The sequence below is a fragment of the Augochlora pura genome, chromosome 11, assembly GCF_028453695.1.
Source record: "Augochlora pura isolate Apur16 chromosome 11, APUR_v2.2.1, whole genome shotgun sequence".
NCBI lineage: Eukaryota > Metazoa > Arthropoda > Insecta > Hymenoptera > Halictidae > Augochlora > Augochlora pura.
In genome coordinates, this window is record NC_135782.1 from 2,466,870 (window position 1) to 2,494,774 (window position 27,905).

Genomic DNA, 27,905 nt, shown 5'->3' on the forward strand with positions numbered 1-27,905 from the left:
GTTTTCGTGTTGCACAATCGTGGTTGCGCAACTGCCGTTAGATAATCGCCGAATCGTTTTTAGGCAAACAGGAGGGGACTGAAGGGAACAAGAGGACATCGGAGAGAACCGTTAGACGGTTCACGAACAGGTTGCCGGTTAAACGTGTGGCGCGACGATGCACGAGGTTCCCAGCGAACGAACACCGAACGGACAGATCGACGCTCTGTCGTCTAGGAAGAAACCGATACCTGCAAATATTGGCTCAAAAGTAGACCGTCCTCAAAGTTTTCCCCTGTCCGGGGATTCCCGGAACTTTGCTCGACGTAAGCACACACGACCGTCAGCAAACGAAATATTCTCCGTGTTCCAAGACATGTATCGTTCATCGGCGAATTCCTCGATTGTCTCGCAACAGGCTCGAACAAAAGAAACTTATGCCTTATTCTTCGGCTCAATAAAATCAATATAGTCAACCCAATCGAATCAATCTGATATTTTAGAAGCCGATATTCTACTTCGTTAGAGAACATTAGACCGGTAATCGCTGCGAAGAATCCGACTAGGTCGAATAGATTGGATTTCACGTAACTCTAGCGGATGATTTGTACGACAGAACCCGTGCTGAGCGTGCTAAAATTTCGCTGGGTCCTCGGAAGCCCAATAACGCGACGGAGCATGGGAGGGAGCAGACTGCGAAAGAGATTGTTTCGCGGTGAATAAAGACTGTCGTCGCGGTGGTCTCGCCCGACGTACGCAAAGATCCGTTTCTTTGCGAGCCAAACTGGTCTCGCGCGCTCCGTAATGGCGAATCGAGTCAGTAGGGTCAGCCTAACGGGCTAACGGGTCACAATAATGGCGTACCGTGCATTACGCATACGGTGACGTAATCGTTTGACCGACAACCAGCATCTACCGTTCCTGGTGGGCGAAAGTTCGAACACCTTGGAGAAGAAACCGAGTCGAAGGTTGGGCTATTCGGCCAGATCGTTTTCCTATCGAAATATCGCATCGCGCACCACGGTGCATCTAACGGGTTCGCATCCGTAAGCAAACTGTTCGAGGTCCAATTAATGAGAATTCGAAAGTAATTTCTCCAAAAATTAGCCCGGATCGAAAAGGCTGGACGGCTTTTTTAGGACGAAAATTTGCAAAATTCCGATGCCGTTGATCGGGGAAGTGTTCGACAAGGCGGGAGTCGCAGGTGAAATCATCCGTTTGTCGGTGTCGCAGGACGCGACCGCGCGACCACGCGCGGCACAATGATCCATTACGGCAAGTAGGCGAACGTAACTGTTTTATTAAACCGTAAGCTGCCACTTCTCGTTCGGCCACCGCCGCCACCGCGCCACTTACGTAATCGAAAACACGGAGAGTGAAAATCAACCGTGATCCTACTTTCGTCGACGAGAAGAAGCGCCTCCCGGCACTTTTGCCGTGGCCGGACCGTATCAGCCGACTAACGGACGGCCTTCCGCCATTCGGCGTGTCCTCCCACGAGCCAATAACATCAAACAGTTCGAGCATGCGAGCACTCTCTTCGCAACAATGCTCAAAACGATTTCGATAACCATTAAAAGACTGCGGTCGCCGGTTTTGTCGCGAGAGCCAGAAACGCTTCGGGCAAAAATGAATCGATCGGTTAAAAATAAATAGTCAGGGACAGATCGCGCGTTGCAAATGGTCGTCTCGTCAGCGAAATCCGTGCGGATCCATCGAGATCAAGGCTGCCGCGAGAGGCCAAACGGACATGGAAATTCGGACAAAGGCAATTCGCGAAACGCAAACGATGCCCGAAGAATAGCGAGATACGAGCCACAATTCGTTCGCTTTCGTCGACCGAGCGTCTTTCACTTTCTCGCTTTCATTGAACGCGATCAGGCCCGCGAGATGCAAAGTCGAGATCGGACGAGACGAGACGAGACGAGACGAGAAGTAAACGTTCAAGGATAACGCTAGCGCGAACGGTACACCTGTGAACTGTTATCCTCGCCGAGAAACACATCAGGGGACCTAGTGGCCCAGCGATCGACCCGGCTTTCAGTTCGCTGAACAATGTCGTTTCGTCGACAGTCGACAGTCGACGGGCGAGGGTCTCGAGATCGCCTCGTTTCATCGTCGGTGATCATAGTGCGTTTCGTTCGCGAGCGGTCGAAATCGTTGCTCCCTGTCGTTAACGGCAAAAATAGCGCGCCTAACCAAGGATCAAGGACCTCCGCGAGTCTATTCTTTCTTGGCAGAAGAAATCGCGTGAGCGAACTCCGAAAGTTCTCGAAACAGGTGTGACAGTGTCGGCTAAAACCGTGTAGTTTCGCAAATCGTTGGTCATAATTGCCGAATTCTATCGCACCCGTGTCCGTGATTTATCGCACGCTTTTCGAAAGCCAATCGTTTGGCGCCTGATACCCGAAACGTCGCATCGCTAGACTTTCGCATACACATCCGCTGAACGCGTACGATTCATCAGAGTCCAACTTCCATTCCGAAGCCAACAACATCTTTTACGGCGTTTATTTTTAGCGTAGCCAGATGACGATGTTACAGGTGTAGAACCGGTAATATTACGCGTGGAATCACATTCTATTTTATTCTGTAAACCACCGCACAACATATGGATTTTGGAATTGTATGAATAGAATGATTAATTATGCTAATCCCGAATTATACAATAATTATTTTACTAACCTTCGTAAAAGTTAGTATTTTCTTTTGCATGCCTAATTCTCATCTCGCTCGTTCTTACGTATTGCCTCCCTTTTGTATTAAAGCTTTTTCCCGCTTTTCAATATACATATACAATATGACGTTAATATAAAGATTTTGAAACGGGTAAGTAAATATTGAAAAAGATAAAATTTTATAAATGCCCTATGTGGTCCAGGTATATCGTCTCAGTTTTTCGAGGGTTAAACAGCGATACTTGAAACAACATGCGCCACACGGCAAGCCAGAATAACAATATAGCAAGAACAAGTAGAAAGGAGGAACCAGAAGGAAAAAGTCAAGATTGTTTCGCGGGAGAAACGAGAGGAACGGCAAGTCGGTTTCTTTGGAACGGTGGTTAGCACATGGGGAATGGGGATGCAAAGGGGGTGCGCGAGGATTGGTGGTCGGTGGGTGGCCGGTCGAGAAGACGGACGCGAACGCGACGATGGCGGTGCCGTCGGGAATGCCGGTGCCGGTGGAACGGCCCCGAAGAAACCGCCAAGAGTGGGACAAAGCTGGAAAAAAGAAACGAGCAACCAACGAGAGAAAGAGAGAGAGAGAGAAAGAGAGAGAGCGCGAGAGAAGAGAAGGAGGAAGACGGAGAATAGTAACGCGGAATGCCCGGACAACGCTCCCGTGGAGCTGGGGCCAACTAACGGTCTACACCACCACCATCGCCGCCATCAACTTCGATGGTCCTCGTCATTCTCCTCTTCCTCCTCTTCCACCACGTTCTCCTTCTCCATCGCCGGCTCTTTCAACTCGTTCCGTCTTCGTTTTTCTGTCCTCCTCTTCGTGACGTCGTCGCAATATCGTAGACAGAACTAGTATCGCATCGTCCATATATATCTACTCTGCCACACGCGCGTCCAAGCTCAACTGGTGCCAAAATGAACCTTATCCATCGCACTCCTTAACACCCTTGATCGGTCGGTCTGACCATTGGAACTTTGATCCGCTTGTAATCCACTCGGATATAGTAGTTCTACGAAACGCGAATGCGTTCCGCGTCGCTCGCGGTCATGATTCGATTCGCGAGAACCGTTCGATTCGAATCGTCGCGCACCGCGACGACGAGCCATCTGTTCGCGGCTAGCTTGACTTCGGCTTCCGAATATCCGTAAGTCACTCCGACACTCGCTTATCCGTTTTCATTATTTTGCGGCCGGCAACAGATTGCCTTGCGGTGACTCTGCGTTTTCAGCGACCCGTTCCAAACGTTGATCGATCACGATTCTATCGAGCCATCCTCTTGATTGAATGTACACGGGGGGACCCCGTCCAGGGGACCGATCAGGGACCCGTAGAGAAGACGGTTTCGCGCGTATTTTAGCAGAGTGTTCGTTAGAATTTAGCAGAGTGTTCGTCTCGAAGGAAATTCTATTAGAATCCTTTCCAATACATAACGACTTCAGGAGCATTGGTCCCTGTCGTAACAATCGAATCATTAACACGAGGTATCGTTACAAACATTTCGACCGTCATCATCCGATCCTTCGATATTCGACATACTCCGCCTACACCCCGCAACAGTGTACAATAGTGTGGACGCGGTTCGCGGAGGTTACCCGGATGCGTTTGGATGCATCTTCCATTATGTTAAGCTTCGATGTACACGATTGCCATTCAAAAGAAACGGATACCGTTATTAATTTCTGTTTCAGCCGGCACCATCCTCCCGCGATCAATCCGCCTGCACGTGAGAATCCTTCGCGCGAGGAACCTCGAGGGCTCCCAGAGCTCTCGGTCGCAATTAATGTAATGAATTGCAATTAATAATCGTATCGTTGATCGCAGGTCGCTACCTCAATAGCGTCGTGGTTCGATCCCTACGGCCGTGGGTCCAGATGTACGGTACGGGGACCTCCACAAAGCGGAATTCCCAGTGCGATCGAAGATTTGAAAAATTCTCGAATTACGAAGCCGGTTCGAGACTCCCGACCCTTCCACCGTGCTTGGCTACTATTAGCGTCCGCTCCTCGATCTCGTTCCTCTTCTAGGTGCGAAAGAAACCAACAATAGCTTTTATCGCACCGCAGAAAGCATTCCGGCACGGTCTTCGAGTGTTCCAGGCGCGCCTAGTCGGCTCGATGAAAATCCTTAGGGTCTTCTCGAGACATTCCGGCAGACTTCTCTCCCCGTCCTCGTACCCGCCCCTTCGTCGCGTCCTACCTCTTCTGCCGTTCCCCTCGTGCAACCATTTTACTCCTCTCCCCGATGGCGAACAAGTGCGTGCAATGTACAGCTCATAAGTCGTTGCTAGGAGGCATTGCAACACGTTACGGCGTGCCGTGCCAGCCCGGTTCGATAACCACGGGGCCATCGTGTCTTTACCGGAAACAATCTCCAAGGACCGTACGACCGACGAAGAGGAAATTCCCTCGCAGCTGGGGCCGCCGATATTTAAAAGAAGAATACGAGCGAGTGCGAAGACTCGTGATTCGTCCGAATCGTGCTTAACAGTGCAGTTTTCCCTCGTCAGCGTACCGCCATCCCATAGCGTATCTAATAGTAGTCTTCTTTGTCACCGCCTCCGAGTCGTCAGCCAATAGAAAGCGACGCGTCCACTGCTCGATAGCGTCTCGGCAACCTTGCAAAAAAAACTTCGTATTTCACATTTTTCATAAGAAAATAATCCCATTTTCCTAGCGATCTCCAAGGAAGTTTTATTCAAGGGCTGTCGGAGTACCAAGCAGCCACCTCGGAACACGGAGGCGCTGCCGTGTCCAAATGTTAATGACGATAACTGTACGCGCTATCCTTTACCCCGTTTCCAATTTGATTAGTATTACCGACGCGCAACGACTTCAATTAATCGGATTAATATCGCGTTACGCGCGCGCCTCATAATCCCGATAGTCTCGGAAGGATACGCTGAGAAGCGTTCTCAGTATAATTAGCAAGTCTGGCCGATCCGTTGATCGCTTTAATCAGTTGTCTCATCAGGATATCTCCGTTCTGTATCGTGCTCGTTATTGTTGGTCGTCCGTCGTCTCCTCCGTTTCTTTTCTCTCTAGCCGGCGAATGCCCTGTAATTACGGCATTGTCGCAGATCGTGACGAGCTACGGACGAGCCGAGGCGACGGATCATCGGCTTATTATCGCTTATTAGCGACCTGCCGCAAGGATCGCCATGCGCCGCGAGCCGCCGCATCGGTTCGGAAACCAAGGACAAGCGTTCGTTACGGTTTTCCAGAAGGGGCGCAACGATCCGTTCGTTCTGACTTGGCGCACAAAGGACCTCGGAAGTCGCGTACAATGAAACGCGCCGGAGAAAAACAGAGACCGGTTGCTCGCTCGTTTGCTCGCCTGCTTGCCCGCCGTTGTAAATTACGACCATCCTTGAAAACCTCCGAAGAGATTATCTACGCAGAGGAATTCAACGCACGGACTCGCACCCCGTGGGTGGTGCACCAATTTCTTCTAGCCTCACAATGAGATCGGGCCAGCTACCGATTATCTGGCCCCGCAGGTGAGCCAACACTAACTATCGCGCACCGAACTACAATGAAAATATCAAATTTCGTTGACCAGCTCTCTCTCTCTCTATCTCTCTCCCACCTCTCAACAACCGCAGAAAGAGCCATTCTATCCGATTCGCTAGCAATATCGGCTGCACGTTCGGTGAACTCGTTACGGTCCACGGCGAGCCGGTGAGCCGAAATATCTATATGTACTATGTTCGCGTAGCGCGCCAAACACAGCTATTCAAATGATTTCAAAGCGAATCTGAACGAAAGAAAAGCGATCACGATAAGACATTAGTACACGGAGGACGACGATCAAATGGTTGGCTCCGTACAAATGGATTCAGCTGGATCGAAAAAATATCGAATCAACGAAGAGGCTCTGAGAGGAACGGAGGAAAAATGCGACGAACAATCCAAGGTAATTCACCTCGCGAACACCGAGCACATTCACAGAGATGCGTGTCCATTACGCATTCGGACGACGTTCCTTCCGGGAAAAAGTTCGAAAGAACAAGAAAATGAGAGAAAAACGAAGAAGAAACGTTTCGAGGAGCGGTTTTATTCGTAGCTGACCCGTCCTCGTGGCCCGTTTCACGAGCCCATCGTTGGCCTACGTGCGAACACTTCGAATTTTCGTATTATCCGACTGTCGCGAGAATCGAACAGAGAAAAAGAAATCCTCGAGGATCGAATGCATGGTATTCTTATCGACCATGGCCGTGGTCTTGGCAAAGAAAAATGAAAAAGATGGAAAAGCGCGCGCAGCAGGGTGTAGCCATGCGATTCGAATATTTTCGAATAATTTTGTATAAAATTTCGAATACGCGTACACTTGCGTGCTCCGCTCGGTCGGCAAACGCGTAACATTATACAATTTTCTCGTTACGATAATCACTTCCGACACGTTAGTTACACATCGGTTCGCGAACCAACGACTGCTGGCCGGGCTTTACCGCAATTTTCATACACCGACATTTTGAATTACCAGGGGCCAATTAACGTTCAACAGCGTTCGTCTGTCGGACGACAAAGCGTTTCGCCGTTTAAATCGTCAATTTTTGGTCGGAAACATTTACGATGTATAGAGTGCAGCCTCCATTTTCTTGAAGCATTTCCTGCAATTTATTAATGAAATGTTTTAAACGCAAATGGAGATTTAACTGTTTATCTAAAGATTTTGAGTTTCTGTAATTGCTGCGCAAACATTTGGAAATACCAACATTCTATACGACTATAACCGGAACAACAGGTTACGTCTTTCGTACCGATTTCCGAATAATAGTCGCATTAAAGATTCCAGCGATTTCCTCAATTTACAGGTTATATCAGCTATACGGTTGAGCAAGGCAAAGTTTGATTCGATTTCGTGTACTCTCCCAGCAAATGAGAACGACAAGATTCGAATCTTGCTCGTCTTTTGTTGATACAATCAAACGGAAACATCAAGTACAAACAATTGTTACGGGTTCGTATACAAAACATACCTGTTCGCCTGCTACCTGATGAACTTCCGCGCGGTTCGTTCGACACTGGCACCGGATTTGCAATACAAATTAACGAAGTATGTTATTCACTGCACTTGTACAACAACAGTTTAAATTTTCAGCAAATGGAGGATACTGAACTTATATGCGTAATATGTAATTCAAAATGCGCGAAAGCCCACTAAATACCCAAACTGGACATATGCGCAGGTATGGTTACGCCATCTGAAAAAAAGTTATGGAACTAATTAACAATTTGGTGATTCGAAGGTTCGACTATGTAAACTTTGAATTTAGCTGTGTCGACTTTGACAGTGTCATACCTGTTATCTTAACCGAAAGCGAGTAAACAGAAGACTGATAGATGAGGTTCCTCTCAAAAAGTATTTGTATTCGTTGTCATTTTAAGGTGTTTTCGTTTATCTGGTTATGCGTCCTTCCGACATCCTCTCCACGACCAAGGTCATTGAATATGGAAACAAAAGATCAAAATGGATACATATGTTCATGTCGTGTCGATATCGTCAATCCACATATGTCTCGATTACCTTTCATTCAGATTTCTTACTTCGTTAGCTGTGTGATGGCGCTACATCATTCTTTTTCGACAGTTTGTCACACGTTCCATGCTTCCTATTGCACTATATCGCACAGTGATTGTAAACAGGGTAGAACGCAATTAATTCAGCAGTATTTTACTGATCGTTATAGATTGATTTGTTGCGATAACATGGGATCCGACGAGACAATAAGCTCCGTGTCTGGCAGGCAGTTACTAGTTTCACCGAAATACGAATTCGGTCATTTTCAAGACACCTTCAACTGGGTAGAATGCCTTTCGAAAACTTATCCGAATCGCACTTATTTCTTTAACTTGAGGACACGTTGTCGAACGTGGACGAAACCGGTACCGGATCATATCAAGCTTCAACGTTTCCCTAAAGAAGTAAGTAAACGCACAGTACGTTTCAATTATAATTCCTCTTTATTCATTCATACTCATGACGTGGTCGTAACCTCGTGGCGATTTTTGTCTGCCAAACAAAGAAACAAATAGCAAGCAAATCAGAATGAACGCAATGTATCATAATATTGTGTCAGTAGGTATTGCTCCATTTGTGTTACTATTTATTTTAGCACAGTTCGATTAAAGATCGAAACAAGAACACGTTGAGGTAGTAACTTTAAATATACGCATGCATTGTATATTATTTCTAGAAGAATCGTATTTTGACATTGTTAGAAGGAAACTGTATTTCTGCAGAGAATACGTCGTCCGAACTTGACGTCCAACATAATCGACGAACCTTTGATGATCTTATCGTCGGAAAGCGATGATGACCGCCAATCATTAATCACTAAGCACAAGCGCAATTTTCGGAGATCGAAGGAAGAAATTTCCGATTGGTTATATCACTGTGCAGATACCATTGAGGTACTTTGTTCCGCACAAGATCCTTCAACAGATGCACTGCAGAACGTCGTAAACGCGTTAGACTTTCTCGAAATAAATTCTTCTACTTCGGACAATGGGACAGATATTGTAGAAGAAAATAAACAGCCTACAGACGACAACAATGACTCCACCTCATCGACTGAATGCAGCGAATCCAGAAAACTTGTTAAAAACCATTTTGCTCCTCGCTTGCAAAAAATTGAAAGCAAACACTTGTTGAAAGAAAAACCTGGAACAAAAAGAAAGGGACAAGTTCCGCAGGTGAAATTGATCCCAAAAAAACCAAAGAAAATCGTCTCCGAAATGTACGGCACGACAACGATTAATCACGATGCTGTCGAACTGGATCTACCGCCTGGCGTCAAGGTGACGAATCTTAGCGACAGCAGCACAAGTTCCTTTATGTGGCAGAAGGAACACGCGACACCCTTTGTTCCCGTTAATATTCAGTTTCCCGACATCGTGGTAGGCGAGGTCAACCTTTCGAGCGACTCGAGTTCTTCCTCTAGCTCCACTTCTTCCTCTAGCTCCACTTCTTCCAGTACCTCTTCTACGTCTTCCGATTCGAGCGAAACTACGAGTGATTGTGACTCGATAACCTCCGAGGGAGAACAAACTTCGTCGAATAATTCTATAAAGAATTGTTGTAAAGAACTTAGTAATATATTAATAAAAAAATAATTGTCTAACTACGAAAAATGGTTTAATTAGCAGACGTTCCTGTTACGAAACTAAAAAATGTCAAACTGGCTGTAGAGCAACTGGCGCGATCTCGATTAGTGTTTCTGTGCAATCGATGAAGATTCGCGATACCAGTTCCGTTGTTTTTTCATTAAACCGGGTCGTTTAAATAAATACTGCTGATCATTCGTTTTTCGGGGCAGACAAAATTCATCCTTCGTCTGTATAGAGCACGTGGTGCTCTAAGATCAGTAAGGTAGGAGTGCCAGAGCGGAGGGCATTCAGCGAATACAGGTGCAACGGTGCGCCTTAAAGCCAATTTTCCGCGCATCTAACCGTTCTTCGATTCCATGAGCTGTAAGAGAACTAAACTCGTGCACGATTACTCGAAAACTTAATGAGTTCTTATATGGGTCTCAAGACTTAATTAAGAAAATGATAAAACATTTTTCGAAGGGTCCAGAATACTATGGTAGATTCTACAACGGGGGGTCCGAAGGGGGTCCGCATAGGCAGGTTTCTGCATTTCGATTTCCTCCTGGCGCGATGCAGCGAGATTCCAACAAAAATCACGGCCGGTTTTCAGCTGAGCATATGGCAGACGTTACCTCGAGACGTGCAGCCGGTGCACAGTACCGCGTGGCTATTATCCGCGTCGCCATTAACGAATCACACGGTGCTCAAAGCGTAACGGCCACGGACGGAGGACGAAGCCGGAACTACCGTCAGGAATTTGTCTTCGTCGTCTGCCTGGCTACCCTGTTCGAGTCTGCTTTATCTCTAAGAACCAAGATCGGCGCATTGAACGGTTCCACGTAACTGCACCGTATGTGGCATCGGCACAATTAATCGCGTGTGCGATCTTTTATTGTCATTAAAGACGTTGGCTTAAGGCTTATAACGCGACGTGTCCGTAGCACTTCCATTCGCTGGCCGAAGCGTGCCCGAGGATCAAGGATGCGGAACGGGCCAGCAGACGGTGAACTCGTCGTATCGTCTACCGATAAACCATCGGGACATAATCGATTGACAGAGGTCAGGGTGTGTTTCAAACACTGGTCCTGCCGGCTTTTCGACCGAGATCTTCTTTAAATCGATTGCCTCTTGCCGGGTTGCCCAACAAGCTTATTCCCTCTCAGTGAATTCTTTAGCTATTCAGACTGCAGCCAGATCGATCTTTTGCTTCTGTAATTATCTTCTGGTTCCTGATGTCGATAACGGAACTGTACCGCTTGTTACAAAGTAGACGAGGGCCTGTTTTGAAAGTTGAAGATTACTCGAAGAGCTTTAAATTCCCATCATTGACGACGTAATTTGTCAGTGTATAACGACTCGGAGGGGTACCTAAGACATGGTTGGATAGTAGATAGAGATCGACGCGCTGGCCGTGAACTTTGCACCGTGAGAAGACTTTTCTTCGCTTAACAAGTCGCAAATCGAAGTTCCCGCGCCTCCAGACAATGAATCGTTCCTTCCATGCGGTGAATAACCATAGCCGTTTCCAGGATTCATAATGAGAAGGGAAGCCCCGTGGTTTCTCGGTCTTCTATTCTACGACAAGGCCTTCCCATAGGGTTCTGAACAACAAGTACACTATAGTTTATCTTTCTGATTCAACGATTTCGTTTCAAAACCTTTGTTTGTCCATGCCACGTTCCAGTATTATATCTAGAATTTTGAAATCTTGATAAATCGGCTAGAAAATAGAGAATGCACCATACGTTTTAATGATCGATGTTAAGTAATTTAAAATATGATATACTTTCTTGTTACAAGACCTTCTGGAATTTTAATGTAGATATGAATGCGATTGAACCATTTCTTATTTTTAAAAGCAATGTATAAATCATTTAGAACCTTGACTGGCAATTGAAATCTAATAAGTAACGTGTTGCTTTGCATATTACATGATACATTTGTGTATATATGTATATATTTGAATAAAAAAAACTTACGTACCTATGTAAACGATATCTTGGATCTGCTTAAAGTTAAAAAATTATTACTACCAAGGATTACCAAACTATAAGAAAAAATAACTAGGTTGTAACTTTAATTTTCTTGAAGACGTCTTCACTTCATTATTATGGTCAACCTGCATTCATGATAGCGGCAACTTCACAGGAGCTTACTGTATACACGTGATATAGAACCTAACCTCAATTTTTCGAATATACACTATGGGTCGCCGCAAAAAGGTACGTATTCGCCTAAAGCTCAAATACATTTGAATCTTTTAAGTATGACTAGAATAATGAATATGAACAAACATTATACAGGGTCGATGTGTAAAAAAAAATAAACATATTAATCTGGAAGAAAATCCAGATTTGGTAAAGGCACCACATTCATTTGTTATTCATCGTGGTTTACCCGGAGAGCACATAGCGGAGCTCACTCGAGATTTCCGTAAAATTATGGAACCATTTACAGCTGCATCGTTGAAAGAAAGGAAACGAAACACTATTAAAGATTTCCTGTCTGTTGCAAGCCTGCTTCATGTTACTCACATGTGTATTTTCACAAGAGCAGAACAAGGAATGTATTTTAAACTATGCAGGTATAAACGCCATTTCTATATATTATACAAAATACTGCAGCATGGCTAATGGATAAACTATGTCACAGATTACCAAGAGGACCAACTCTATCATTTAAAGTACATAGCTTCTCTTTGGCTCGTGATGTGGTATCCATGTTGAAAAAACAAATGGTCTTTGAAGAACTTTTTAAAAATTCTCCACTAGTAGTATTAAACAATTTTAGTGGTGAAGGTATGCAGTTGAAGCTTATTGCTTCTATGTTTCAAAATATGTTTCCCACAATAAATTTAACTTCGGTAAGTCTATGAAATTTATTTAAATCAAATCCATTATTAAGGTAGTACCTATTTTCAAATGTTTTAGGTAAATTTAAGTACAATTCGCAGATGTCTGTGCTTGAATTACAATCCAACATCAAAAACAATTGATCTCAGACATTATGCTATCAGAGTTGTACCTGTTGGTTTGTCAAAAGGTATTAAGAAGATAGTGCAAGCTAAGATACCAAATTTATCTAAATGCGATGATTTTTCCGAGTTTCTGACGAAAGGAACAGTCTCCGAAAGTGAAGCTGAAGATGATCCTGCAAGCCAGGTTACGTTACCGCAAACTTTGTCTTCCCGTGGTAATCACGCAAGTAATACAAGTGCAATTAGATTGTCCGAGTTAGGCCCCAGATTAACGTTAGAGGTAGGTGGTCTATTTTCATCGAGGATCGGAAGTTAGGGCTTATATTGATAAAAGTTGTTCTAGTTAATTAAAATTGAAGACGGACTCTTGGATGGTGAAGTACTTTTCCACGAATATGTTCACAAATCGGAAGAGGAGAAATTGCTGATAAAGAAGAAACGAGAAGAAAAGAAGAAGTTGAAAGAAAAGAGGAAAAAGATTCAAGAACAAAACAAAAGACGAAAAGATAAAGAGAAGGAAGAACATAAAGAAAAATCACTAAAAGGAATACAGAAGAAGAAAGAAAGTGAACTGATAATGCAGAGGCTTGCAAAGGAATCGGTTGAAGAGAACACGGTGGAAGAGGACGATGATGCTCAATATTATCGCGATGAAGTAGGAGAAGAACCAGATAAAGGTGATTGTTTGGCTCTGTAACTATCAACTATTTCATTCAACAAAGCGTATTAATTGACCCCCTTTTTTTGTAGATCTTTTTCAGAAAAAAGTTGGTGAAAAGAGACCGAAAAAATTCGCACCTAAATATAAGATGAAAAAAGCAAAGCCTAACGAATCGTGAGTTACTTTAACACTTTCATGTCGGTTACATGAAATAATTTTGTACAATAATTGTATACTCTATTATAAACATGTACTATATATGTACTACTGCAAAATCGTTATTTTCAATCATAGATTTAATTTTACTATATGATACATGCGTATATACATTCTATGATCAACTCTATATATTTCATTACAATCGTTTCACTTTTATTTGAATTTAATCCTCCTGTTACCTGATTGACTAACTCCAGCATAGATTTTGTATGAAAAAGATAGACAAAAAAATAAAGAAATAGGCAAATATGCAAGTGCCATCTATAGAATAACCTAATAGCTATTTTTCAGTCATTTCATTATTTCGTAAATATGAACATACCTTTATATTTTTAAATTTCGAAAAAAAGATAAATTTCCCATGAGCATATGTGTCAGGGATTAATTCCAATAGAGTGATCAATTATTTTCTAACATATCTCTTACTCCTAGAAAGTGTGACAGTGGAGGGTTGATATTAAATTAGGTATCTAATAGTTGCTACTGTCTGCGTCTTCGATTATTTGAAGCTTCTTTAAAAATCAAATTTCGCGCCGTGTGTCTTTGATGGGACGAAAAGAGTTACACCAGAAGCACGATAGAGAGAAACACTCGTTGCTTTCGCTCTTTTGTGAGGGCAGCACTGTTTCACCAATAAATTCCCAACCAATTAGGGCAAAGAAAATTCCTATGTTAACTCTCGCTAACGGATCGAGTTGTGGCCTGGAGATGTACAGAAATAGGATCAAATACTGTATCTGCCGTTTAGTTGTCGCGCTGTTTGGTGTGCGCTTGTGTACATGATTCGCCAATCGTTAATAACGCAATCGACCGTACCATAATACAACTTCTGTTTCCATCTGATGGTCTGATCTCAACTCCCTCATCCGATACATCTTAAATTTCCAAATTAGAAAGTGTAACATAATAACACCTTTATAATCGGTTGTTTCACGATTCTCGATAGGTGCACTCAAGGAAAAGACAAAGTGTATCTCGACAACTGTCATTGCAATCAAGAAGCAAGAAACTCCCACAATCCACACATTTTGTTCTATGATACACGTTTCGTGGGAATCATTGAACAAATCGAAACTCCTGTTAAATTGTTTGCATTGATGATAGTGTTTCTGTCGATCCGTGATTGGTATGTATCTTTGTTACAGTTTTTTCACGATTTGATAACACGCTTAGACACATGAACACTCGTGATAATTTTGTTTCACCGTTGTTAGCTGATGATCGCGTGCTCCATATTAACGAACAATAGCGCGTATTAGAAGTATCAATTGTTGATTCTATTGTTAACATTCAATAGTTTATCCTCGTATATTTTTCTTATCTGTTAACTAAATGATGGATAGATAAATAGGACTTAATTTGACATGATAATAGTTAACAATACATCCTCGCTGAAAACGTTTATTTATACCCTCATCTATTACATATTTTTATATTAAAGGAGAAAATGGAGGCAGTTGACATAAAGGAATCGGCTGAAGATAATTGCCGACTCGGTGAAATAAATACTGGTATTTGAATGTTCTTTAAATATGTTGCGAACGTCAAGATCTTAAGGTTGTTTCACTTGTACAAAAATATTCGTGTTTCAGGACAAATAAACAAGGCAACTGTAGCAAGCGAAGGAGTATTATCAACAAAAATTGGGTGAGTGCTTTTCTGCTATTAACATTTTTACATTGGAACAGAGTTGAACAATTTTAGGTGACTGGCTTGAAAACTATGCTTTATAATTCTTAGATAATCCAAGGTCTAAGCAATCTATTGTGTACAGTAATCAGTATGAATGTGACAATGCATAGTATCTACATACATTTATCTGCGAGTGGACAGGTGGTTGGAGATTGAATTTCAACGTTAATATACACTGGGTATCTTACAGATACGGCCATCTAGATTTACATTATTATTCTTATTATTATTGACTATTTTTTAACAATATACAACTTAACGTATTAAAAAAGGAAGAGAATATTGAGCTATATGCATAAAACGGATATCCAAGGCACGTAATTAGAGGATTCGATCAACTGAGACACCCTGTATGTATATGTGTACAGTGTATCGCCGGTATTGCTATCGTTTATCGATAATTATAGCATTATCGGTAATCAACGAAGGTCAGATGGCTTTGTCCGAAGAATTCGAATTCACTGTTTCTACATATTTGTAAGTTGAAACGTTTCCGACTTTGCCTAGTAAACGAGGATATTTGTTACTGAAAGCGCAACCGGAGCTGCTTATTGAAAAATGGTGTTTATTAATTAACAGGGTTGCGTTAACTCTTGCGGACAACAGCAGAGATATTGCACTCGAATAGAACGGAACAAGAGCGCGTAAATATATTCGATTCGAATCGAATGCAAGACAGTAATTCTCGTTCGGTCTGGTGTTTTGAAAATCGTGCGCCCACACTCGTCTACGTACATCGTCGCACCGAGAGAAGAACGAGGAGAACAGAGGAACGTTATCGGTCGATCAATCGGCATTTCAAACACCGGCCGTATATACTAATCAAACAAATGGAAGTTAGATCGATTTCCGAAATACGATCTTCCTATTGATCGTTGGTGCCGGGTGACTGTGCTCCCTCAAGTTCTTATTGCAACGCAGTGCGCGCGGTTCGCGCGATTTTCTGTCCTGTTCATTTTTTATCTTATATCGTAATGCAGTTGTTCGTAATAGTGTAAACACTTGTTCTGACATTTATGCCACCGGCATTTTCGCCTTGTTGATCACTCGGCGTTTGTAAACCGAGGACGTTCCTCCAAAGACCACAAAGATCTTCGATTTTCTATAAAACATACTTTTAGTAGTCGTAAAAGCGTCGAGTTTCATTTTGATAAACTTTACGAGATACATTCGCGATTGCGGATGAGAACACATAGCGCATGTTCAGATCTTCGAAAACTATGAACGCGAAACCTGTTCGCAAGATGCATCAACTCTATTCTACTTGGAAGTACAAACTCCTGACTCCTACACGAAACTTCGGGTAAGTTCATTTCCGAAAAAGCTTTTGTTCACGATGGCGATATGTCGAACAGTTTTTACGCAAACCCTATCTCCTTTATTACTCTACGTGGACAGGTATACACACGTATACGTATAACACGCTTAATTGGAGCAGTCCTTTCTCCCTCGTCTACGCGTACCGTTCGAAACCGTTCACTTTGGTGTAACTAGTCCCGCGGAGACCGATTTCCGTGACCAGTTGCCACTTGTACAACGTGTCGCGGGTTCCTCGTTTGCTCTTTCGAGTTTCTTCGTGTCACGAATTATTCCATACTCGTGCCTCTGAACAATTAAAGTGCCTTACACAGTTGACGGAGGAAGAGGAGATTTCCCCGACTCATCGTGCGGGTTAACGGCAGTAGTTTCCCGTAACTCGTTGTGTTCGTCGATTGCCGAAAACTATGGTTCCACATGGATATACAATTATAAATTGCGAGACTCGGCGAGGTTGTTGAACGTTGGATAACTTTGGCAGAGGAAAACCGGCATTCTTAATAGACATCTTTCGAAAAGACCCTTCGATTTCCGAGAGGGGACAATGCGAAATAAAAATTTGCCACGTCGCGCGTCTCACAGATACGAAAGAATAGAGTAAACAAAACCAGTTTCTGTTGAGTTTGTTGAACGCGAGGAGGAGAGTCGACTCCGTTTCGGAGATTCGATAAGGAGGACTTGATCTATGGAGTTTGCGTATCACGTGTTTGCACAGTGGTACTGCCCCTCGTTCTTTTTCTCGACATTGATCTCGTCGAGATAACGAGCCGATGTCGAAGAACTCTGCTCTTGGAAAATCGTCCGACGATGGATCGAACTAAGATCTCGAGCTATGTTCTGCCGATCGTGCACCGTGCGAGATCCGCGGGCCGAAATCTGCTAAATATTCGGGAAGGAATGTCTTCGTGGCCGCGGATTCGCAACAACATCGATTACGAGGGCCGCAGGAAACTGATCGGGTTAGTGTATCCGTCCCTTATCTGCGAAAATATGTCTAGATCTCCTCGTAGAACGCTTTGGCCAAGAGAAAATCACGCGACTCCAATGAAAGTGCCAAAGGTAGAAAGTGTGACCAGTCGTTGGATTTTCATTTCTCTTTTCACCGTACGGTGTATTACAAACAGGTGTCCCCGTTTCCACGAAGAGTCAAGGGCAAGATCGAGTATACGATCACTCGACTGTAGTATCATTGAAAAAGCTCGAGGTTTCACGAACGTCCGATTGAAGGATTGGAATTCCGTGACGCTTCCGTAACGAAAGTGTGTTTCCGAGCGTGGAGAATCTAGATTAGACCAGATCGATTTAAAAAAAGAGATCTGTACGGTAGACTGGCGAGCGTTCTCGCGTATCGCGAGACGCAACGTTCAAGCTTCGTGTGCTATCGAATCAGCGTGCAAGAAAGTCAGCCGAATAGGCTGCTAACCGCTAGACGATCACAGAAATGATCAGTCTGCCGCCGATATCAATTCGAGCATACGATTCGCGCCGAGCCGCGTCGCGTCGCGTCATGATCGCTCTTCTTCACCTATCGCGGAACCTGCTATCGATTCCCTCGATCCCATAAATCCTCGATCGTCACGATTTCATTTACGTACCCGTGCATCGCCGGAGCCTTTTTCACGTGGCTACGTGCCCGATAACAAGGCGAACAAGCCCCCTGTGACCTGCGCCGCGTCATCGTTATCGTTATCAATTACGTCAGCAGAAAGGTCGTTGACGATTTCCTCCACGCCTGGTGGTGATCCACGACACACGATCTTTCGCTATCCACGGTTTCCACGACCTCGCTAATCTTCGCGCAACTATCGCGTCCGAACTACCTCTCCGTCGAAAGCACCCCTTTTCTTCTCCTGTCTCCTCGGCGCGGCGTAGGCGTGAGAGGCTGGCAACGAGACTCGATTTAAGGGTGTGGGATAGTCGGTTGTGGTACTCGTAGCTTCGTGGTTGATCGTCCGTATAGTGTGATTCAGCCGTCGATTTCATAACTATATCGATTTCTGTAGAATGTTCGAGAGCCATAGACAACCTTTGCTAGAAGAATGGTAAGTGACGATGAATGCGTTATTAATCATGTTATTGCTTGACGTATTTATTACGCGCTACAGCTTCTTCGTTACAGCTACCTCCTTGTTACATTATTGAAATATAGAAAACCATCACGAATGTACAATAGTAGAATCGCCGTAGTATCGAAGAAATAGAAATTCTAAAAGCATAAGGCACTACTCGGTTGTCGAGATACGATCTACGGATAATTTATGTCCCGTATGTATCTTCGGCATTATTTGCCGTACTTGCGGAGCTCGGGGATCTATCCGTCGCTGTGACCGTAGTAGACCTTCAACACTTATCGTCCTCGGCACTTAATACCGCAATAATGTGTACTTAACGTCGAATCGACGAATCGTGCACAATTGTGGAGATCCATAAAACGACGATAAGCTGTTTAACAACGATCGAAACATGGACAACGAATGTATGCGTTATATAAGTATGATAAATTAAAAAATATTTTCTCGGATGGTTTTTATGCTAACGGGAAACGGAGCGGAAGAAACAAGTAGCGTTGCACGCACGGCCATAATCTCGGTAGCTTGTTTAACTGGTTGCCTAGGTTGTATATGCTTGATCAAATTTTCGAGTTTTCAACAGATAACGCAAATTAATAGAAAAGTAAACGTTCGAGTTGACAAAAGGTTGAACATACTGGTTTCCTCGAGCGTTCTCTCTCGTTATCGAGGCTTCTCCGAGCATAAATCCTTTGATTTCTTTTTCTTCGACGTAATCGCTGAATATTCTCGATGGTAAATGACAGACCTGATTGTTAACGTTCATTGTTCAGGGATGAGGATCACGACGAGGACGTCGGATTCGAGGGTACGACGCATTTGGTCTGCGTGCCTCGCTCCCGCGAAGCCGCAGATTCCTTGAATTCCGCCACGGTCAGGATTAATATTGAGGGCATGCGATGTCAGAGCTGCGTGAAGAACATCGAAGCAACGGTAGGCGGCAGACCCGAGGTCCTCAAAATGAGGGTGGTGCTGGAGGAGAAGGCCGGGTACGTCGATTACAAGCCCGACGAGATCACTGCCGCCGACCTTGTCCAAGCTATAGAGGACATGGGGTTCGTTGCGTCTCTTGACAATGATCGCATCAACCCCGCGGAAGCTGAAAAGGAACCGGAACCTTCCGCTAGCGTCTGCAGCATACGCGTCGATGGCATGACTTGCATGTCCTGCGTAAAGACCATCACGAGTAAGACGCAGCTTCTTGAAACGCTGCACAATGTTATCTCTAACAACCCGATGCACTTCGTACTTGTATCTTCATTCGTTTCCCTTCTCGTTACTTAGGCGTCTTGTCGGAAAAACCCGGGATAAGCGAAGTGAACGTTAGTTTAGAGAACAAAGAAGCAAGGGTTTTCTACAATGGTATTGATATAACAGCAGCGAAAATAGCGGAGAGCATAGAAGAAATGGGCTTCAACGCATTCGTGAAGGAGGTGAACGGCAAGATTCTCGCCACGGCGACGGATGCGACGTGGAAGAATAATAACGTGACGAATGGAGATGTTCCGCCGGTAATGAACGGTGCCGGGGACATAAAAGTTCAGTCGCAACTGGCGAAATGTTATCTGCACGTAACGGTAAATATTCGTATCAGATTATGGGAACATGTTCGAGTTACGCGAGCCGACTTTGATCAGGTTTATAAGGTTTATACGGAGAGATAGGCTCAAAAGTATTTGCAAACCTTTATTCGTTTCCCGTACATAGAAATTCTTTGTCTCGAATTCACGGGTGCTGTCGTTACGATGTTGGCCTGTTTGTTGACGCCGTATGTCAATTCGTTTTTCAAAGGGAATGACCTGCGCTTCCTGTGTTGCTGCCATAGAGAAACACTGTAAAAAATTGTACGGCGTGAACAGCATCTTGGTGGCGTTGCTGGCAGCCAAAGCAGAGGTCGCGTTTGACCCAGAGAAAATAAGGGCGGTGGATATTGCCTCCAGCATATCCGAATTGGGCTTCCCTACCACCTTGATCGAGGAACCGGGTTCTGGTGAGGGAGAGATCGAATTGAACGTGAGTCTTTTGGAATTTCATAGAACATGATATTCTACAGAATATATGATGTAACGTTCAACGATTAGATTGCAGGCATGACGTGCACGTCTTGCGTTAATAAAGTAGAATCGACTGTAAAGAAACTGCCAGGAATTCGTTCGGCTGCAGTTGCGTTAGCAACCCAACGAGGCAAATTCAAATATGACACAGATAAAACTGGTCTCAGGGACATCATCGAATGCATCAACCAGATAGGTTTCACAGCAACTGTAATTAGTAATAGAGATAAAGAGAACAGAGACTATTTAAACCACAGGTGAGTTCAGCAATCAGGACCATCCGTTCCTGCACAATGTTTTCATTTTACATGTTCAATGTCTTTACACAGAGAAGAAATAAACAAGTGGCGGTCTGCTTTCCTGGTATCTTTAATATTCGGCATACCGTGCATGTTGGCCATGACGTACTTTATGGTGGTCATGTCCGTCGGCGAGAAAACGCACAAGGACATGTGTTGCGTGGTACCAGGACTTTCATGGGAGAACCTGATCCTTTTTATATTTTCTACTCCAGTCCAGGTAATTGTCGATAACCTATGGAATAACGGCAAAATATTTTTTATCCATCAACTGATAATGTTTACAGTTTTTTGGAGGCTGGCACTTCTACGTTCAGGCCTACAAAGCTTTGAAGCACGGTTCGACGAACATGGATGTGCTAATTTCCATGACCACCACGATATCCTATCTGTATTCGATCGCGGTTCTTGCCGCTGCGATGATCATGCAAGAACACGTTAGTCCTCAAACATTTTTCGACACACCTCCGATGTTGCTGGTTTTCATCAGTTTAGGGAGATGGTTGGAATATGTCGCAAAGGTACTTTACAAGCAAAGTATAGCTGTCCCGTTATAAGATTAAATTTCTAACAAAGATACTGTCGTTGCAGGGCAAAACATCGGAGGCATTGTCAAAGTTGTTATCCTTAAAAGCAACGGATGCGGTGCTGGTTACCGTAGGTCCAAACAACGAAATACTGTCAGAGCGTCTAATTAGCATAGATCTGGTGCAGCGTGGGGACGTGTTGAAAGTAGTTCAAGGTGCCAAAGTCCCCGTGGATGGACGAGTCCTCACGGGACACTCAACTTGTGACGAAAGTCTGATTACCGGGGAAAGCATGCCGGTGCCGAAGAAGAAGGGCTCGGTAGTGATCGGTGGATCGATCAATCAAAATGGACCCTTGTTGATCACGGCAACGCACACTGGCGAGCACACGACGCTCGCACAAATTGTCCGTCTGGTTGAAGAAGCGCAAATCAATAAAGCGCCTATACAGCACTTGGCTGATAAGATTGCGGGGTACTTTATACCCATGGTTATCGTCGTCTCCATAGTGACTCTAATTATTTGGATAATAGTAGGACATGTAAATATAGAGAAGTTGCCAATATCGCACAACGATCACATCAACAAACACGGCAGGAACAGAGAAGAGATTATATTTCAGTATGCTTTTCGAAGCGCCCTATCCGTGTTGGCGATTGCTTGTCCATGTGCATTAGGCTTGGCCACACCGACCGCCGTTATGGTCGGCACCGGGGTCGGAGCCCTCAATGGCATTCTGATTAAGGGTGCCGGGGCTTTGGAGATCGCGCACAAAATCAGATGTATCGTCTTCGATAAAACCGGCACGATTACGCACGGCATGCCGATAGTAACGAAAATAGGTTTGTTCGTGGAGGAGAAAGACTGTTCGCTGGCGAAATTTCTCGTTATCGTTTGCACAGCTGAGACTAACAGCGAGCATCCAATCGCATCTGGTAAGCCCTCTTCAAGTAATCGTCTCTCTTCATGTTTATGCAAACTTTCCTCTGCATTCTTGTTGTTCTTTTTACAGCAATTGTTCGCTTCGTAAAAGACACGATCGGTTCTGAATCGACTGGACAGTGTTCGAACTTTCAAACAGTTGCCGGCTGTGGTCTCAAGTGTAAGGTATCCCATATTTCGAACACGTTGTCCGAAGCTAACAAATCCGAGCAAATCATCAATTATGTAAACCATACGAAAAAATTGTCATCCGGATCGTACAGTTTGAATAGCGTGCCGATCGATGTCGTTTCGATTTCGAATACGAGCCAAGGGAGACGGAACTCGAACTTGGAATTATTATTGAGTCCAGATTCGCACGGCGACCAACCCGATAAGGAGGACCCGTACGAAATCTGTATCGGTAATAGAGAGTGGATGCGGCGAAACGGTGTAAACATACCACAAGAGGTAGAGACACGGATGGCTACCGAAGAAGAGCTGGGTCACACGGCAGTCTTGGCTGCAGTTAATAACATCTTAGTGGCCATGATTAGCGTGGCCGATACAGTCAAGCCGGAAGCTCATCTGGCAATTTATACGCTGAAGAAAATGGGCTTAGAAGTAATACTTTTAACCGGAGATAATAGAAAGACCGCTGCTTCCATCGCCAGACAGGTAAAGAAAATTATAATGTTCGACGTTATTCAAATCAGTAATTAATACATGCACTCCTGAAATGTTCAGGTTGGTATCACGAGAGTTTTCGCAGAGGTGTTACCTTCGCATAAAGTAGCAAAAATTCAGCGACTGCAAGACCAAGGCTGGAGGGTTGCAATGGTAGGAGACGGTGTTAATGATAGTCCTGCTCTTGCACAATCAGATATTGGTATCGCAATAGCTTCTGGTACGGATGTTGCAGTAGAAGCTGCAGACGTGGTCCTCATGAGGGTAAGCTCATAATGTATACACTCAGTAAGCCATTATTTTAATAAAAAAAGAAAAGAAAACAAAGATTGGTGTTCGATGAGAAATAATGTATTAAAATTCTTGCAGAACGATCTTTTGGATGTGATCGCTTGCCTCGATCTATCGAGGAAAACGGTTCGTCGGATAAGATCGAATTTCTTATTCGCCAGTGTTTACAACTTATTAGGTATTCCAATAGCAGCTGGGATTTTTAGTTCTATCGGATTCTTTTTACAACCGTGGATGTCTTCGGCAGCCATGGCTTTAAGTTCCGTATCTGTTGTTGGAAATTCTTTACTATTAAAATTGTAAGTATGATGACCGATGTAAACCTTTTTCAAACTATAAAGAAAATTGAAGATTGTCTTTTTAATGTTTGCTTACTAGGTATCGTAAACCAACAAAAGTCACACTAGAAACTGCAGAATATTTGACAGCATTGCGGGCCCATTCCACTGCGAGGATGCTCGACCTCGATACGATTTCCCTCCATCGCGGTTTGGATGATTCAGTAATACCAATTATGCACAGGTCTGCCTCGACATTGTCCAGGTATGCAAACACGACTGCTATGCTTTCAAAGTATGTACGGAATAATAAAAATCCCACTGCTTGACGCGGTTACAGTGAAACGATTGTAACGTCATCGTTGTTACTCCTTTAATTGTAATTAATTATAAGGTGGCGGCTTTATTTGATCTTCCTTGCTTGTTTTTCATTTTCATTTTTATTCTTGATAGTGTATCAACATACTAACAAAGACCGTTAAAATATCGTCCGTTGATATATTGCTAATACAAATTTGTATATAAAAGCACTAGCTTGATCGTAATGTAATTAACAATACAGATAGCATATTTCCTATTGCTATTGGAATTCGAAATGTCTTCGGTGCAAGTAAACTGGCTGTGAACTTAAAACTGGCTATGCCCAAACGATATTTCTAACGTAACACAAAACTCTTAGAAGATAGAATGGAAGAATTTTTTCGTGAAAGAGGTAATGCTTTAAACAATGTACAATTTTAAAAGAATTATAAGTAATTTCGAGAAAGGACTTGTACAACAATGTTTCTTGAATCTTAACGAATTGTATATACTTGTATTAAATGCAAATAGATATTGTAAAGAATCTTGATGATTGTACAAAGAGATTTTGTAAATAAATACTAATAATTTTTTAAATAGATACAAAACGTGCTAGACATGTGACCCCATCCTGAAGATAAGCATCCGTTTCGGTTGTTGGTTTGTATATTATTCTGCATGTCTATACATTTATTTTCCATTTTACACGTATGCGTGGATTTGAAATATTGTGATATTTCATAATATTACAACGAAGAAAACATGTAGTTAATTTCATGAGAAATATTCTTTGTACAGATTTCTATTTTTATATTATTTTGAACAGCGTGCCCGCTTTTATTTGCTTTCAGCTAGTAGTATTAGTGTGTAAAGTAGGCTGTGACTAATTCAGCTATCAATTTTGTAGCTAATGCAATGCGTAAGAGATGTATTATCTCTCATAACATTTGTAACAAGTATTCAATGCAAAGGTATATCTATTTATTATGCCATTGTCATGATCCGAGTGCATTTATGTGTATAAATACACCATGTACATAGTTTCATGAAATTCATAGAAAACATGATTTAATTGCACAATATTCAAATATTTAAACTAAACTGTTTTTTATGATAAACAAGGTAATACATATTTAATATCCATCTATCTGTGCCTTAATCATTCCATACTAAGTATAACCATTGTTTTCTATAATAATACTTTCATTACAGACTGCTCAGAAGATCTAAAGACGATGTAGACGGCCGACTTCTCGGCGAGGATGTAGACGAAATTGATTTAGCAACGGATTTCGCAAGCTATTGCAAAAACCCAAAGGATCGTGCAATATCGCTTGACATTGTTTGACATAACTCCTCTAAAACTTGTAAGATAATTATCTTTGGCAATAACTTACGAACTTACTGTACTGTAATTTTTGCAAGCAAAAAGTATTACGAAAATTGATGTAATGGTACTTTTAACAGCAAAATGATTTATCACTTTTATATGAACTACGACATTACTAATATTGTGATATTTTGTCCTTTTATTACTTGAAAAGACTTTTCTTATAATTTTCTAGATTTCGCTATACTTTTTGTACTTAATGGAATTTACATTAAAACTATAGTTATCATTTTATAGAAGTTGCAAGACTTTGTTATATTTAAATACAGAGAAAAGTATTTTAAACGATTGTTGTACAAGGTAAAAAGTTGATGTGGGACCATGATTTGGTTCAAATACATGTAGAAGACTTGTAATACACACAAAGTTTATTACAACATAAAATACATTACTTCTTATGGATACATAAGAATACGTAAATGTTTTACACTTATCTAAATTTTAGTTGAGAACTTTAAATATATTATACTAATGATTATTTACAAGTAAAAATCGAGACTGACGAATCTGTTAAAATAATCACGATTGATTGTACTTTTTCTGTCATAAATATCTGTACCGTAAAAACATAATTCTTCAAAAAATTTATATGAATATTTTTATAAACAAAAATAAGTATTTGCGTAGAGTATCTGTTACATGATCATATTAGTTTTTTTTTAAGAGCATAATATACATATATACATACATTTAATATATTATTAAAATATCCTAGCAGAAAATATTAAACTTATGTATATACTTATATTTTTTGTGCCACATCTTTACCATAAAACTGTATATTTGTATTTAAATAGTACGATAAACTTATTTTAATTAATTTAATAACTTTCCATATCTTTTCAGAACCTTAACAAAATAGATATAATATTAAAATATCTTAAATATAGTCGTTAACAATATTCGTAGATGACGAAATTAGTGAAGCTGATGTATTAGTAACATCTAGTTCGGCGTGATAGTTATAATTAGTAGTAGCAGTATAATCAGAATTTTCATTATTTATAAAATTATATGGATTTACATTTGAACTATACATATTCAAATCATTTTGTTCTGAAAAAATCTGTGCGCCATACTTATACTCAGAATTACTAGTTTCAGTGATGTCGTTTGACTGTCGATTTATCCATAATTGATAATCATCATATCCATTTATTAAAACCATATCATCATACCTCTCTTTCATGTGAAGATCATAATACATATTTGAATTCCACGGCTGATCAATATGCTGCATATCACATTGTTGTGAATCTCCACTGATATTTTGAAAATTTTCATCTTGAACATTATATGAAAAATTGTTATTTTCGTTGTGGAAATTACCATATTGTTCTGGAAAAATATTTTCTATATTTGCTGAATTGCTTGGGAAATGATTTCCTATATCACACATTTCACTGATATGATTTTCTTGTTGTCTATCTGCGTCATGTTTGAAGTTTTGTTGATTTTCATTAACATTATTGTTATACAAATTTTCATATGTATCTCTATTGTCACTATAGTGTAAACGTTGTGTATCAAAAGTATGCTTTGACTTGTTAGAAAAATAGTTTTCATCATTCATTGTATTCTGTCTGTTATTTAGGAAATCAGAAAACAATGGTCTGGAATTTCCATTCGCTTCAAAATGTCCATCCAACTTATATTTAGTAAATAATATTTTCAACTCATCTTGTGTAAGTCTTAGATTATGTGGCAAATATTGTAAAATTAGTTTCGACCATCCAAATTGACATTTGTATGCATCTGTGTTGTTATAGTTCAATGATGGATTGACATTCTCAGAATTTTGTTCATGTATTTTATCCTTAGCTTTCATTTTCTTCCCTAGACCTGTCTTCTTACGTTGTGTCAATATGTTACGTTTCATACCCTTTTTATTAATCTGCAAGTAGATAATTTTATGTTTCTGATCACTGTAACTCTTTATTAGTATTTAAATATTTTCTTATCTTACCAAGTTATTGCCATCTTTCAGGATCCTGCTAACATCTACTTGTTTATTGTTTCCACTGACATGTATCTGTGATTTAAATTCTTGCTTTTCTTCAACCATGTTTTATCTGAATAATAAACCAAATCTTTTAATGCATAATATGATATTCGCATGAAAATATTTTAGTTAATTACAGTAGAATGCTTTTATTTTAAAGTAATTACTTACTTTTCACACTTTGCACCTAAATGTTGTGTGAACAAAGACAATCAATCAATCAATCAATTGATGATCTACTGTCAACAATTTTTCGAGACGTAATTAATTAGAAGCAATGAAACTATCTGTACATAACACTCTCGCACCGTTGTTCTTCTTTCAAATGTGACTTACCCTCTGTATCTCAGAGACTCAGAAGTTTCGGGACGGAACGATCCATGTGAGATCGAGCTAGCATATTTGTTTTCTTAACCGATTGTCACGCTATTCCTTTTCTCGTCCCTGGAGATGAAGCATGTTCGGTACG

General features: G+C 41.9%; 3 protein-coding genes across 29 annotated transcripts in view; 2 read left to right on the forward strand and 1 right to left on the reverse strand.

Moving 5' to 3' along the window:
• Ppan (Brix domain-containing protein peter pan) overlaps nt 1-13,886 on the forward strand; it is a 47,352-nt gene extending 33,466 nt beyond the window's left edge. For 10 of the 17 annotated variants that reach the window (XM_078194933.1, XM_078194923.1, XM_078194928.1 and 7 more), the window contains 2 exons: nt 64-8,585; nt 8,904-9,967. In XM_078194933.1, coding sequence (XP_078051059.1) covers nt 8,004-8,585; nt 8,904-9,776 — 1,455 coding nt within the window. In that variant the 5' untranslated portion in view covers nt 64-8,003 and the 3' untranslated portion in view covers nt 9,777-9,967. Of the gene's footprint in view, nt 1-63; nt 8,586-8,903; nt 9,968-11,843; nt 11,975-12,055; nt 12,337-12,404; nt 12,616-12,682; nt 13,010-13,072; nt 13,407-13,479 lie in introns of those variants that run through there. The other 7 variants (XM_078194937.1, XM_078194938.1, XM_078194925.1 and 4 more) reach the window with 7 other exon arrangements.
• A 473-nt stretch (nt 13,887-14,359) lies between these two features.
• Nucleotides 14,360-26,240, forward strand: Atp7 (copper-transporting ATPase 1). Of its 11 annotated transcripts, XR_013495159.1 has the most exons (17): nt 14,363-14,735; nt 15,051-15,120; nt 15,202-15,256; nt 19,461-19,873; nt 19,972-20,264; nt 20,479-20,700; nt 20,769-20,998; nt 21,071-21,260; nt 21,328-21,561; nt 21,632-22,502; nt 22,580-23,166; nt 23,236-23,439; nt 23,545-23,765; nt 23,845-24,009; nt 24,645-24,704; nt 24,952-25,166; nt 25,257-25,390. XR_013495159.1 is itself a non-coding variant. In XM_078194914.1 (16 exons), the coding sequence occupies exons 3-16, from the start codon at nt 15,057-15,059 to the stop codon at nt 25,390-25,392; spliced, it is 3,885 nt and encodes a 1,294-aa protein (XP_078051040.1). In that variant the 5' UTR covers nt 14,360-14,454; nt 14,556-14,735; nt 15,051-15,056; the 3' UTR covers nt 25,393-26,240. The 11 variants fall into 11 exon arrangements, 9 of the variants coding, with proteins under 9 accessions (XP_078051040.1, XP_078051045.1, XP_078051039.1 ...); XM_078194914.1 differs by lacking the exons at nt 24,645-24,704; nt 24,952-25,166 and having other exon boundaries at nt 14,360-14,454; nt 14,556-14,735; nt 25,257-26,240; XM_078194919.1 differs by lacking the exon at nt 24,952-25,166 and having other exon boundaries at nt 25,257-25,356.
• LOC144477304 (uncharacterized) lies at nt 26,240-27,744 on the reverse strand. The gene is made up of 3 exons (XM_078194940.1): nt 27,608-27,744; nt 27,401-27,506; nt 26,240-27,328 (listed from the first exon to the last, which is right to left on the reverse strand). The coding sequence occupies exons 2-3, from the start codon at nt 27,497-27,499 to the stop codon at nt 26,315-26,317; spliced, it is 1,113 nt and encodes a 370-aa protein (XP_078051066.1). The 5' UTR covers nt 27,500-27,506; nt 27,608-27,744; the 3' UTR covers nt 26,240-26,314.
• Between the last annotated feature and the right edge of the window lie 161 nt (nt 27,745-27,905).

What these genes read in the sequence shown, in the direction of transcription:
- Atp7 (XM_078194922.1), top strand. Translation starts at nt 17,426, where the DNA reads ATGGATCGAACTAAGATCTCGAGCTATGTTCTGCCGATCGTGCACCGT. An exon ending in GGCCGCAGGAAACTGATCGG is followed by an intron (nt 17,578 to 19,460) that starts GTTAGTGTATCC and finishes TTCATTGTTCAG; the next exon opens with GGATGAGGATCACGACGAGG. An exon ending in AGAGACTATTTAAACCACAG is followed by an intron (nt 20,999 to 21,070) that starts GTGAGTTCAGCA and finishes GTCTTTACACAG; the next exon opens with AGAAGAAATAAACAAGTGGC.
- LOC144477304 (XM_078194940.1), bottom strand. Translation starts at nt 27,499, where the DNA reads ATGGTTGAAGAAAAGCAAGAATTTAAATCACAGATACATGTCAGTGGA. An exon ending in TGAAAGATGGCAATAACTTG is followed by an intron (nt 27,329 to 27,400) that starts GTAAGATAAGAA and finishes ATCTACTTGCAG; the next exon opens with ATTAATAAAAAGGGTATGAA.